General features: G+C 45.7%; 6 protein-coding genes across 6 annotated transcripts; 3 read left to right on the top strand and 3 right to left on the bottom strand.

Moving 5' to 3' along the window:
• Nucleotides 1-89: 89 nt before the first annotated feature.
• Bfra_003830 (putative acn9 family domain containing protein) lies at nt 90-626 on the top strand (the record flags this gene model as incomplete). The annotated part of the gene is made up of 3 exons (XM_037334235.1): nt 90-311; nt 378-477; nt 529-626. The coding sequence occupies 3 exons, from the start codon at nt 90-92 to the stop codon at nt 624-626; spliced, it is 420 nt and encodes a 139-aa protein (XP_037194322.1).
• A 723-nt stretch (nt 627-1349) lies between these two features.
• On the top strand, nt 1350-1581 carry Bfra_003829 (uncharacterized protein; the record flags this gene model as incomplete). Its single annotated transcript, XM_037334234.1, has 2 exons — nt 1350-1379; nt 1477-1581. 2 exons carry the CDS (start codon nt 1350-1352, stop codon nt 1579-1581), a joined length of 135 nt encoding a protein of 44 aa, XP_037194321.1.
• A 304-nt stretch (nt 1582-1885) lies between these two features.
• On the bottom strand, nt 1886-3208 carry Bfra_003828 (putative taurine catabolism dioxygenase protein; the record flags this gene model as incomplete). The annotated part of the gene is made up of 3 exons (XM_037334233.1): nt 1886-2510; nt 2561-2826; nt 2894-3208. The coding sequence occupies 3 exons, from the start codon at nt 3206-3208 to the stop codon at nt 1886-1888; spliced, it is 1206 nt and encodes a 401-aa protein (XP_037194320.1).
• A 537-nt stretch (nt 3209-3745) lies between these two features.
• On the bottom strand, nt 3746-6612 carry Bfra_003827 (putative fungal specific transcription factor domain-containing protein; the record flags this gene model as incomplete). Its single annotated transcript, XM_037334232.1, has 5 exons — nt 3746-3835; nt 3885-5054; nt 5109-5624; nt 5912-6061; nt 6121-6612. The coding sequence occupies 5 exons, from the start codon at nt 6610-6612 to the stop codon at nt 3746-3748; spliced, it is 2418 nt and encodes an 805-aa protein (XP_037194319.1).
• A 430-nt stretch (nt 6613-7042) lies between these two features.
• On the bottom strand, nt 7043-8016 carry Bfra_003826 (putative proteasome subunit beta type 7 precursor protein; the record flags this gene model as incomplete). Its single annotated transcript, XM_037334231.1, has 3 exons — nt 7043-7693; nt 7745-7792; nt 7891-8016. 3 exons carry the CDS (start codon nt 8014-8016, stop codon nt 7043-7045), a joined length of 825 nt encoding a protein of 274 aa, XP_037194318.1.
• Nucleotides 8017-8530: 514 nt separating this feature from the next.
• Bfra_003825 (putative nuclear pore complex subunit nup159 protein) lies at nt 8531-13189 on the top strand (the record flags this gene model as incomplete). Its single annotated transcript, XM_037334230.1, has 3 exons — nt 8531-8644; nt 8702-9377; nt 9429-13189. 3 exons carry the CDS (start codon nt 8531-8533, stop codon nt 13187-13189), a joined length of 4551 nt encoding a protein of 1516 aa, XP_037194317.1.
• Between the last annotated feature and the right edge of the window lie 299 nt (nt 13190-13488).

Below are 13488 nucleotides of genomic sequence, written 5' to 3'. Positions count from 1 at the left end.
CAGATTGCCGAAAGCCATCATGGATCGATGACTTCACGAGCTCTCATGCCTCATTCCCCAGATTTTACAATTAACAACCATATCTAAAAATGAAGCTATCACCACGCTTGTTAATGGCGTCGCCTTCGGCAGCAGGTACCGGAAAGGGATTGAGACCTGCACCTTTGGCTTTACTGCCACCCATTCCTTTGTATCGAAGGTTGTTTAGAGCGCATAGGAAACATTTACCGAGAGAGATGAGGTTATTGGGGGATGAGTATATTAAGAGCGAGTTTAGACAACATAGGGAGGTGGAGAATCCGGTGCATATCGTAAGTTGTGTGCTTTGGATAAGGAATGGGGGGGATTGGGATGTACGAGAGCTAATTGAGGGATAGATTGGCTTTTTGACGGAGTGGCAGATGTACGCGCAGAAACTTGAGGGAGAAAGTTGGATTGGGGAGCGTATGGATAAGGAGAAGATTGACAAGATGAGTGGTATGCATTTTGCTGCAAGTTGATAATACCAAATGCTAATAGAGAATTCAGATCAACAATTAGGACAATTGTACGAGCTCATGCAAGCAATACGAAAGAAACAAGTGGAGGAAAGTGGCGAAGAGAACCCTGGGCCTGAACAGTTATAAAGCTATAAATGGTCGGACTTGTATGATATGTACATATTTACGTGGGATGTGCGGAGTTTGGAATGGGATATTGCATCGGAGGACTAGCGTTACTTCTCAATGGATGATGAGATATGCATAATGACTTTCGTCTGAGGAAATTCGATGCTAATATGAGTATCAGCCTCATTATTCACTTTTCGTTTTCTCCTACGTGAATCATTGTGAGAAGAAAGAACTTTATAGCTTTTTGTTTGTACTCCGTCGATTCACTCACACTTGCCTAATTTCTCCTTCAACTCGCATCTCTCAAAAGCGCTCTCGGATTCACATCTTCAAGTAGAAGAAAGTACCTAGCAATTGGTTACACCGTTACAGATTTCAAACCACACTCAAACCACCCACTAATTAACATCTACCAAAATGTGCAAATATACCTTCCACCAATCTTCCACCTGCCACGAGCACCAGGACCCCAACAGTCATTCTCATGCTCGTTCTCACCACCGCTCTCACCACCACTCCCACTCCTCTTCCCCCAGAACCAAAGATAAAAACGTCCCCCACCAGCCCTGCCAATGGATACAAATCGCCCAACCCTGTAATTGGGGCATGGGTCTCCTCACCTGTCCAGTCTTCGCCTCCAGTGCCTTAAGAATCGAAGGACCGATGATTGTAAGAGTGGTAAAATATATGTGTCCGACGCATGACTTCAGGGGGGTGTATGACAGAAATTTGGTTAAGATGGTTGAGGAGAGGAAGATGGGGGGCTCGGTGAGTTTGTTTGGGTTGTGGGTAGGGGACGCGAGGGAAAGGGTTATAAGGTTGAGGTAATTGAGATGAAAGAAGCTAACACTGTGCGTGGGAATAGTGGTTTAGTCCGCCTGATATGACCCCAGAGCCGAGGAAGAAGGAGGTCGAGAAGAAGAAAAAGGTTCAGAGGAAGGATGATATTAAACTCTGTGTTACTATGTGAGGAAGCAAGAAGATGCGAGTACGGGTGGAGGGAGAAAAATGCAATTGAGAGTATGTCAAAAATACTTCGGTCTGGAGTGTCACTGATTACCTTTCTAGACGGAGATTTGCCCCATACATGTATTTCCCAACATACGATGGCTCAAACCGATTGGAGCGTCAGAGTTTCGTTATTTGGAATCAAAGCACACACTCGAAGGGCAATGTTTGAAGCAAATTAAACACTTCAGCTTGATATGTTCAGTAATTTATTTTGGTCATCGATGACTCTATGCTGTCTATAAAATATTGTCAATTCCCAAGATCTATTCTGCATCCAGTGGTGCAACAGGGGCCTGATCATTGACCTGAATGCCGCCTCTCTTCTTCTCGTTCGAATCATGGAACGGTAGCTTCCATCCTCCCTCACTCTCTGGTGTCGCTAGCCATAGTCTCATAAGATGCCTTCTTGGTGCTGGTGGTGCATGATCTTTATATGCAGTACGAGCATGAAGTACGTGTTCGTTACTCAAGAATTGGATATCGCCAATCTCGAGAACCATGTGCAATCTCAATCGGTGACAAGTCTCTTCCAAAACCTTAGCAGCCTCAATCTGTTCAGGTGACAAAGGTGGAATGACTCCTGCGTCTGAAAATCGAGTGAGAGATTTCACGTAATATGGATCCCATTTTGAGTATACACGACCATTGGGGCCGGTCTCGAGATAAAAGACAGAGGTCTTGATGTATGGTTCTTCACCAACACTGACTTCTCCCTTTCTATCAAAGTACCAGATAGGTTTGGTAAGTGTTTCTGCTACATCGGGGCGTTCTTTTTGCAGAGTGTTCCAGACGTGGTGCGAAGAAACGATGTCGGATTCCCCGCCTTCCAGCGCTCTTGCAATGCACAGAAGGCCGACAATATCAGAGTCATCAGCATGGAAAAATTGTCTAATATTGTTAGCTTTTTAACATAGGATAATAAAAAGATAGAGACTTACCTGGCGTTGGTTCTATAAATTCTAACTTTGTCAATCTGTGTTGAATCCTCGCCAAGATCCTTAACGTGTCCAAGAACATGACCTCGACCATTTTGACTAACAAAATATCCAAGGTAGGTTCCTAATCCCATATATGCAACGGCAGATTTATGATTCCCCCATTTCTCGACTGGAAACCCTTTAAAAAGGATAAAACCCTTTCCGTTCAAAGTCTCCGTTCGAATTGATGCTAATAAAGTAGAAAGTTTTGAGAGGCGGAAAGTATCCTGCTTGGATTAGTCAAGGAATCCTTTAATTCGTACTTGGACGACACTCAAGTGTTACACAACATACTTGAGAAATACCCGTCAGAGGGATTTGATCCGCAATGAACTTATCCGCTACAGCACTCAGTTCTGCGATTTCCTCTTCATTGAAAACATGAACCCATCTTTCTGGGTTATTGATATAATCTTCTGCTTTCCATACTGTTTCTCCGGCGATTTCTTTTGGAAAATCAGAGTAAGGTCTCAATTGATCGTAAAGTGGTGGATGTTGACCCGAAGTTTTGATACCATCTGGAAAGACTTTGCGATCAATGGTTTTTTGGGATGGAGAGGAAAGTTGATGGGGTGCTATAGGCTGGATATCAAGAAGTGAAGGAGCCATTTTTACAATTTCTCAGATGTTAAATGGTAAATGAAATAAGTGAAGATATTCCAGAGTATCAAAAATGCGACTTGATATTGAAGGATAGAAAGAGAGGGACATCGGAAGAGGGGGATGATATGTACTTATTATGATCTATCTTATCTCATACTTGATAATTGCGTATGTCACTCCATCTTTTCCCACAATGACGGAAGTTTAGGTTCGGTCTCATTTGTAGATCTGCTTTCTTTGGTCAATTGCGTGATATCTATGTAGATATGGCGAAATCGCTGGTTCGCTCCAGATTGCTGGGGTGGTTGGCCGAGGGCGTCCGGGTAGAATGATGTGGGGCAGATTTCCCCTCTTTGTGGCTGAATAGAAGGAGCATGGAAAAAGAAGCTATCAATAATTCTTCGAACTCAACTCAATAAACAACAACGTTGCTCAAATGGTTCTAAACGATGGATATAATATACAGTTTATAGAACGGAGAAGAAAAACACCAAACATATTTAGTGTTGATAAACATCAAAATGTTTCTGTATCATACCAAAATTATAAGCCAATTCCTGTGTTTGAAAAAGAGAAATTGTGAACGTCGAGCTCAGATTGTTGATCTGGTGGAAATAGTGCATCGAATGCATCCTGCAGAGGAATTAGTAACAATACATATCAGATAGCTGGAAACACATACCCAGTCTATGTCAGCCATAATATCATCGTTAACACTTGGTGATTGAGATACTATCTGCTTTCCCATTGTGCTAGCTGGACTGCTTACTTCACTTGTCCGCCCGGTTGGATAAGTCCCGACATGTTCATTGTTTGAAACACTCGAGAGTATTGCATCTGAGTCAGATAGGGGCATTTTACCGAGTAAATATGGTTCAGGATTCGATATGGGACCCGTTGCGCGACTTTCTTCCGAAGTTGGCTTAGGAGGCCGCTGGCCAACAAGATTGTTCATAGTCACTGGTGCTCGCATGCCTCTCATACTTTGATATACGGCCGTCTTCTGTTGCAATTCAGAAAGGATCTTCCTTGCTTTGGTAAGTCGCGGCAGGTAAGGGTCACACTCAAAGACATAATCGAGGCACGACCAGATTTGATTTGCCTCCTTTCTCTGGGGATGAACATATACTTCCATCAGAAGAAGAAAAGCTGTATGATATTGTTGAAATGCCCCTCCGTACCACTCCCAGTTGCGAAGCGCTGGTGTGGTCTCCAGAGCTATTGCACTTTCCATAGAATGAAGGCCAGAAGTGATCATAATGTTCCGTAAACGGTCGGGCATACGATAATGTGTAGAACTATGATAGCTGTGAAGTAGCATGACATGCATTCGAGAAAGCAGGACAGACTTGACAAGCTTTGCGCACTTTTGGATGGGCACTCTATCATCCATAAACTTGTCATACTTGGTCATGTTTTGTCGAAATGTCTCTACCTTGCTGAGAACGGCCGTGAGACTGATTTTCCGCATCTGAATTCGAGGTCGGTCGACCCAGATTATTCTATACATTTCGTTGATTTCGAATCTGATGATTGAGAAAGTGGCATCTGTCCAACGATCTGCAGTCTGGGGTGGTTTGCCAGTAGCATGGAGATCAATATCGTCAACATTTAGTGGTAACTTTGTATCAAAATCATCTCGACGAATAGTAGGCCGTGGGCCTTGAGCTTCACAGGTTCTGATATCAAGAAAGCATAGCTGATGCCATATAAGCCGACGTACATGGGTCTCTAATGGTGATAGACCGTAGAACTCTCCATCACGATGGAGACCCATGCATTCGGCCATACGAATGGCTGCTCCAACAAGTACAGAATGGGCTCTGGAGACCTCCGCTCTACAAAGAGGTATCTATGTGACCTCATTAGCATGCTTAAGATGACTAAAAGAGAAGCTTAGACACACCAAATATAAAACAAAAGCTTGAAGTGTTTCTATTTTGGTTGTTCGTAGAAAATTGGCACGACCAAGAGCTGTTTCCGTGCCCAGTCTAAAGTTATCAATCAAACTTGGTTTTGCGACACCAAAGTCACGGATAACATCTGAGGGGTTCATGCTAACAACACCAGCAAACATGACTGCAAATACCATAGCTTGGACAGGATTAGGAGGCTCGATGCCCAACGAGACTTCGTCCCAAAATATGTCGTATTCTTTCTCGAATGATGGCCGATGCAGAATTTGTGCGATGGGGTAGACAGCTATAAAAAATTGTTTAACAAGCCTATCGGCAGCAAGTCGAGATGGAAGAAAGTCTATGAGGGATGCTGGTTGTCCTGTCTGCCCGAAGAAGAAACCTGACGAAGGAGCAATATAAGCTAGCCCAGGCTTCAGCCATTCCTGGACAGGAGGGAGTGTTTGGATGCCGATCGAATCATCCTCCTTTCCCCAAACATATGGATCTTTTATTGCATGCTCAAGCTACAGTTAATTTAGCGATGCCTTCCAAGTTACAGCTTGGGGTGGTATTAAGGTAGAAAAATCCTAGGGGTGTTACAATATGTAAGGGGGAATAGAACATTGACAGATGAACCCAGCGACTTTGTGAGGTTCGCGGTAACGCCGGCATGGTCCAGTGCTCCTGTGATTAACAAGAAAAATCCAGTATAAAACAGGTCATGATTGACGACTATGCAAGCCAATCTGTCACTTAGGTAAAGAAAGGGTGTTTTTGGGATGGCAAGGACATAATCATCAAAGGATCTTACCTCTTGGCTGATCTTGGGACGGAAAAATCCTCCAATTCGTTCTGTGATCCTCATCTTACCCATTTGAATTCCAAGATCAAGAAGGTCATCGTCGTCTCCGTCAACCTCATAAGCCGCATCTACTGATGCAAGTGGCGACGGCTCTAGATCCTATTGTGATTTAGTCAATGACTATGAAAATGGGGCGCGTATCACGAAATGGAGTGTACCTTTTCATCCTCATTTGGAGGTAGATTATCATCTGCGTCATCAGGCAATGCCATACGCTGGTTAGAAGAGAAATGATTTGAATGCTTTGCTACATCGCGTTCTAGCAATCGTTCCAGGGAGCCAACCTTCTCCTTGATCTCGGTAAGCTTAAGTTGACTGGCCTGATCAAGCGCTGGTGCAAGAAACACACAATCTCGAGCAAATTTCAGACAATTACTGCATGGTTGTGATTTGTTACACTTGAGCTTCCGTCGTCGACATTCAAGACATGATGTAATCATACGATTCCTTCTTCGAATTCGTGGGGCGGGTCCCGTCGATGTATTTGCATTGTTTGAAGCCGTCGGTGCGGCGGCGGATACAGTAACTAGATTATGAGAAGGGGAGAGAAGAGATAAAGTAGTATCAGCCGTGTCAGGACTCTGCCTTTGTTGATTGGGTGGATTAGAATAGTTTGGAATGTTCGTATTTGAGTCATTGAAATAATCCATAATTTTGAAGTCGTGACTCGGGAGTTTTCCGGGCCTAGACCACTGAACGCTCGCTCTATGTCCCCTACCAGAGTAGTGAAATGGCCGTTTCCACTTCGTTAAACTCTTCTTGAGAGACGGATCTCGAGGTTGATGTGATTTACGGACGTAGTGAGATTTTGGGGCATTTAAGCGCTAGCGGGGTAGCGGCTCGCTCTTTATTCCATCTATTTACTAGGAATGGTACCAATCTATTGTCTGTCACGTTGAACTACAAATAGAATTACCAATAAAAAAATCAGTTTAGTATGATGTAGCCTTAGCTCCCATCGTATATTTCATTATAACGTGAACGCATTCTCCTCAAGCTACATGATATTTGCGATGCGCCTTTCCTTGAATTTAGTCTTTTGATACAAGTAGAGACCCCGTCCTAGACAATCTTCCATCCTCAAGCATCAATATCCATTTTCTCCCCTAGCGCAGCCTCGCCTTCAATCTCATGTACTGTGACATATTTACTAATCTCCTCCCTTGTAATGATCTTTTCGTTGAGAACAGCCGTTGTTCCTCTAGGGAAAACATAACTCTTTTGCTTCTTGCTTCTCTCATTTGGCTTAACGAAACCTCTCTTCAATGTTGTCTTATCTTTTGTGATAATTGCCACATCTACGTTCGATCCGGAGCCCAAATCGTTAAAGATACCAGCTTGAATAGCATTTGATGCCAACTGGACAGCCTCATCCTCCGTCATCTTAGATTTCCATTGTGTCTCAAACACAGACATCGCAGCAAGTGAACCACTTCCCATGGTAACATATGGCAACTTGTCTGTACTTCCGTGCGCATGTACTGTGAACAATCCAACACCTGTAGGATCAACACCTGCCACTACTAGATATGCTCCGATGTGTCCTTGATGTCTGAACAAGTGTTGTTTAAGCATAGTCATGCAAGTGACGACTCGAGGTTTGCGACCTGTTGATAGCGAGTGAAGCTCGAGTTGTGAAGAGATGAGGGCGGTTGTGAATTCGGTATCGGCAGCTGTACCTGCACCTGCACACCAGATTTGAGGGGCAATGTAATGGAGTTTCTCGCAATTCTAATGGCAATGAGTATTGCATCAACAGTCGTAACGTTATACTGATCGTACCTTGTCTGCTACTATGGGTCCGCTGGTAGCTCTGGTATCTGCTGCGATCTGGATAAGGTCTGATCAGCATCGTAGTTTGTGTATAAGTTTGAAATGACGAGGCATTTAAATTATTTGTAGATGGCAGAATAATGAATGTAACTCACAACTACGCCCCCGTCAAAGATACATCCTACGATCGTGGTTCCAGTGCTTGTAGCTTTTGGTAATGGAACACCTCTGGCGTGTAACGCAGCATTGCGAGTATGGTTGGAGAAGTCGAAACCAGGCATTGTATCAACAAAGCTCAATGAGCGGGATTATATGTGAGAGTTAGGTATTGGAATGGGTGGAAATGGAATAGAGCTTTGGGAGAAATTGGGAATTTTCGTAAATGTGTTGAGGTGATTGTCTTGCTGAGCTTCAAACGGGACTTTGATAATCCCAGGTTGCTGTCGCTGACGAGGATCTTTGGGCGCCTGGAGCTTGAGCTTGTGCTTTCGCGATTTAACACGTGATCTACAAAAACGCGAGCGGAGAGCGAATCGAGCTTTATTATTATTTTGAACTGGAAAGCTAGAACCATTTGCCTTTTATTAATCATCTCTTTCACCACCGCAGATTTTCAAACCTTGGGTATTCGATACAGCTCCTCGAATTAACTTTTTCTGTTTTCCTTGTTGTTGATCTCGATTCACGTCTATCTCTTTCTTCCTTTCGCAGAATCAGTCGGTATACTTACTCCATGCGCCGAGCTCTGTAATGAATTGCCAATCCACTTAGTATTCTGGGGCATCTTTTGAGATCATGGCATTCAGCTTTGGTAACTCAGGGGGTGGTAGTCTTAGTGGAGGCCCTGCTGGTGGTGCGACAGGACGTAGTGCACAATTGGGTCCGGAGCTGGAGGACATACAAACGACGGTATATGCATTGTTCTAGTGTCTGACAGGATCATTACAGTAGCTAATACAAACATAGGCCCTTCACTTTCATGCTCTTGCGGGCGAATCTAAATTACAATTACTTCCTTCAGCATGGCCAGCCGATAACCCTCCTCCTCCAACATCTTCGCTACTGAGCATATCTTCCCGCCGTGGATTACTGGCAGCGGCCGGTCCAGATGCTATAGTTGTTGCAAGGACGGCATCAGTGGAAAAGGCGTTTGAGGGGCCTGGTAGTGGAAATTTTAAATCTTTCCAGCCTGAGCTCAGAATCCCTATGCCCATGAGGGTATCGCAGCTTGCCTTTTCAGCGGACGATGCTTATTTGATTCTATCTGCGGAGACTGGTGGTGGGCTGGCAGTCTACGATGTTGACGCCCTACTCAATGGATCTACACAAACAGCTTTCGAAGTACCTACAAATGGCGAATCTTTGAGAGCTCTTGTGCCAAATCCCACAAGGGAGAAAGGCGAGCTTCTGGCGGTTGTGACTGGGGATGGAAACCTTATGATGGCGAACCTTAAAGATCGCGCATTCAAACCAGGTCCCAATGGTCAGGTCTTAAGGAGTGGTGTCAGCTGCGTTTCATGGTCCACTAAAGGAAAACAATTGGTAGCTGGGCTAGGTGATGGTAGTGCTGTGCAAATGACACCAGAGGGGGAAATCAAAGCAGAAATCCCAAAGCCGCCTGGCTTAAACGATGGCGATCATGGTGAGTCTTCTTCATTGTTTCGTATTACAGGAAAAAACTAACATGCCGAAGTATCATCCATTACTTGGCTCGAGAACAATGTATTCTTGCTTGTGCATACACCATCAAACTTCGACCCTAGCAATGCTCCGGAGTCCAAATTCCATCTGGCTACGAGACAACCACCTGCGATCTTCACGTTCCAGAAACTCACCGATCCTGCTCCACCGTATGGTCTCAATCGTTCACCACCACATCACTTCTTGCTTCGTTTGAAAGACTTTCCCCCAACTATACAGGATTTACTGGTAGTAGGCTCGACAGCATCCACGGACATCAACCTCTTCACCAAATCGAGCGTACCGCTAACTACCGATAAACCCTCAGACAGAATAACAGGGGTATTCACGATGACTGAAATGGCCGACGACTCTTTTAGAGCTCAGCTCCCTGCAACATCAGGTGGAGGGTTTGGGGATACCTCCCCCATTGGTTTTGCGCTTGACCTATCAAGCACTACGAAGATCTGGAAGCCGATTCCCGGCGATGAGGAGATCGATGAATCACCTTACCCCGCGCCTGCTCTTATGGTTCTGAATAACGAAGGTGTCCTGGCTTCTTGGTGGATCATCTACAACGACTCGATTCGGCAGAAAACTATATATCCAGGTCTAATTGCCGCTGAAGGGGTGGCGCCTTCGCAACAGGCTACCACAGCAGCACCTGCATTTGCCAGTACTTCAAGTCAACCTTTCGGAAGTCAAGCTCCTACAAACTCGGCATTTGGGAAGCCAGCGATTCCTGCTGGAACAGGCGCTTTCGGGTCGTCCTCTGCCATGGGCAAGACACAGTCGCCATGGGGTGCCCAGGGTGGCCAGACCGGTCAAGCATTTGGAACGCCAAGTTTTGGTACTCCATCAATGGCCCCTCCCGCAGCACAAGCAGGTCCAGCTTTCGGTGCGTCAGCCTTCGGTACACCATCCGCTCCAGCATTCGGACAGTCGGGCTTGCCAGGGCGACAATCAGTATGGGGTTCTACGAATACTGCTGCGCCAAGTACAGGCACAGCTTTTGGTCAGTCAAGTGCTTTGGGGGCATCTCAGCCTGTCTTTGGCTCAAGTGCTGCTACTGGAAGCAAGCCTCAACCGTCTGGAGGATTTGCTAATTTTGCGAATCAAGGTGGTTTCGCAGCTGCAGCTGCCCCGGCCACCGGAGGAAGCATATTTGGTGCTAAACCTGCCGCATTGCCCGTCACGGGAGGTGGTATTTTTGGTTCTGCTAACAACAACGCTCCAAGTACGAGTGGCGGAATATTCGGTTCCAGCAATACTAGCAATACTGCGCAATCTAGCAGTCTCTTCGGAGGTGCCAATAAAACTGAGCAACAGTCTTCGTCAAGTACTTTCGGAGGCGGTAAGTTTGTCATTGGTTCCACGTTCAAGGCCGATACTTCTAAAGAATCTGAGCCAGATAACACGACTGCAACAAAGAGTTCGTTCTTTGGGGGTGGAGCCTTTGGTAACGCTTTGAAGGAGGCAGAGAAGACCCCCGCTGTGCAACCACCTGTTTCAAAAGATGCAGATATGGACGCTTCAGAAGCAGAAGATCAAACAAAACCTCAGTCCGCAACCCCAAGTTCAACTCCTGCCCCGGCAAAGTCTTCGTTCTTTAACACAACAGCCCCCACTACTGGTGGTGGACTTTTTGGTTCTGCTTCTGGATCTACAAAACCCAACCCTTTCGCGAGCACCGAAGTAAAGGCGGCTCCAAATCCTTTCGCAGCCCCGGCTAAAGCCACCCCAAATCCCTTCGCCGCGGCTATACCTACTAAGCCAGCTCCAGCTCCTTCTTCACCACCTGTGAAGATCAAACAAGAACCAAGCGATAGAATGCCAGAAGCTCCTCTTCCCCCAGATCCAACAAGTAAATCCAGCTACACTGTCGGCGAAACATCTGCCTCTGAGAATGATGCACCACTTCCTCCGGATTTCACACCTAAACCTAAATCCGTAGCTAAAGATATTCCTGCCTCTGAAAAGGAGAATGATGCACCCTTACCACCCGATTTTGTCCTAAAGCCCAAACCCACTCAAACTGAAATACCACCTCCAATCAAAAAAGACACTCAATCACCGGCCCAAGCACCTACACCTGAATCTCCAACAGACGATATACCTGGAGGCCCTGATGATGAAGGTGATGATTCCGACTTCCTCACAGAAGATGAAGACGACGACCAGAGCAAAGAGCCGAGTGAAGAGGGAAGCGGGGAGGATCTCGGAAAGCTAGATAGTCCAACACCTGAGAATAACGTCACGCCAAGCCCAACACCTCAGAGCTCCTTCGGAGGCAACCAGAAAGCCAAAGCAGATATCAGTCCTTTCACAAAAGTACAGAAGCCGCCCTCGTTTGGACAATCGAGGGGTCTCTTCGGCGAGATCAGTGCTGCTCCTAAACTACCGCCGCCAACAGGCCCTATGATTCCTCCATCACCTCGGTCACCCAGTCCCGTGAGAACGGCTGTTCCGCCAAGAATGATGCGTCCCGATGCGTCCAGGTCTGCTAGCGCACCAGGATTTGCATCACATCTACTGAACGCACAAAAGCCATCAGGACGAGCAATTACACCCACGCAAAGCACTTTTGCGACATCTGTTGAGCAAGAAAAGGCACAGGAACAGCGTCGTATTGAGGCCAGAGCAAGAAAGGAGGCAGAGGAGACTAGATCACTCGTCGATGATGAAGATGATAAGATGCAAAAATTCCTCACAGAGGATATTGAAGCCACGAGGACGTTAGATGAATTCGTCGCTTATTCAGATGTTAAATCACCTGAAAAGGGTGACAGTATTCCGGCTCAGGTAGAAATTTTGTACCGCGATATCAACTCTATGATCGACACTCTTGGTCTCAATGCAAAAGCTTTAAAATCCTTCATCAAGGGTCACACCGAGCAACTCAAAGAAGACAGGGGCAGAAAGAATCTTGAAGATGATGAGTCATGGTGCCTAGATGAAATAAAAGCACTTTCCTATATCGTGGAAAAAGACCTAGCGCGCGAACTCGAAATGGGTAGAATTCAAGATGTGGATGACAAAATCGAAACTTGCGAAAACCTCGAGAAGGAAACTGTTAAATTAAGACAAAGATTTGAGGAAGTCAAGAAGACGGTTCAGTCACATACACACCCTGACCAAGTAGCGATAGCTCGAGCACAACCACTCAACGCCGAGCAAGCCGCACAGCAACATGATCTTCGTCGAGATTACTTGAAGTTTCAAAAACTCCTCTCTGAAGCCGAAGAAGGCCTCACTGTCCTCAGAGCCAAGATTGCATCTCAGGATTCCATCGGGAATGCAAAAACCGCAGCTCCTACCGTCGAAGCGATTATGCGTACCATTACCAAGATGACTTCAATGGCAGAAAAACGCAGCGGGGATGTCGATGTTCTCGAAAACCAGATGCGCAAAATGAGATTCAATACCACTAGTCGAGAATCCTCACCCTCCTTGAGAACGCCGCAGAAGAGTACAAATAGACTGAGCATGAGAGTCAATACACCCGGTACTTCGAACTCAAGTAGGCTTTTCTACACACCGGAAAGTCAATTCAAGGGTTCGGCCTCGAGAAGATTAGGCGGATCGACTTTCATGATGAGTGGTTCGGGCTCGATTTATGCAAGTCCCAGTCCGAGAAAGAAGGTTAGTGGGTACAGTGCTGAAGAGAAATCAGAATTGAGTGAAGCGGCGAAGAGGAAGAGAGAAGCGAGGGATAAATTGAGAAGAGCAGTTAAGGGGGCTGGAGTTAAGGTCAAGCCTTTTGAGGATGAGTAAATGAGAGTCGAGAAGGTGGATGAGGGATGGACGTATGCTTTTTGTATGGCCTGGCATATGCTTCAAAGAGATATTCCGAGATGAGAAAAAGATGAGAGGAGGCGTTTATAATGTTTATGTCGATGGGATAGGATGAGGGATGGAAAATACTTTTAGGAACTTCTTCATGCATGGATGGATATGAGAACGAACAAGTTGCATGAGAATTTGACAGATGGATGTTTGTGTGTAACAATACCATTACTGATACCAATACCGTAGTCCGTAGTTAGTAGTTAGTGCCTCGTTTCAATACATAT

The sequence above is a fragment of the Botrytis fragariae genome, assembly GCF_013461495.1.
Source record: "Botrytis fragariae strain BVB16 chromosome Unknown tig00000045, whole genome shotgun sequence".
In the NCBI taxonomy this organism is placed as follows: Eukaryota; Fungi; Ascomycota; class Leotiomycetes; order Helotiales; family Sclerotiniaceae; genus Botrytis; species Botrytis fragariae.
This window is presented reverse-complemented; position numbering and strand designations above follow the sequence as displayed.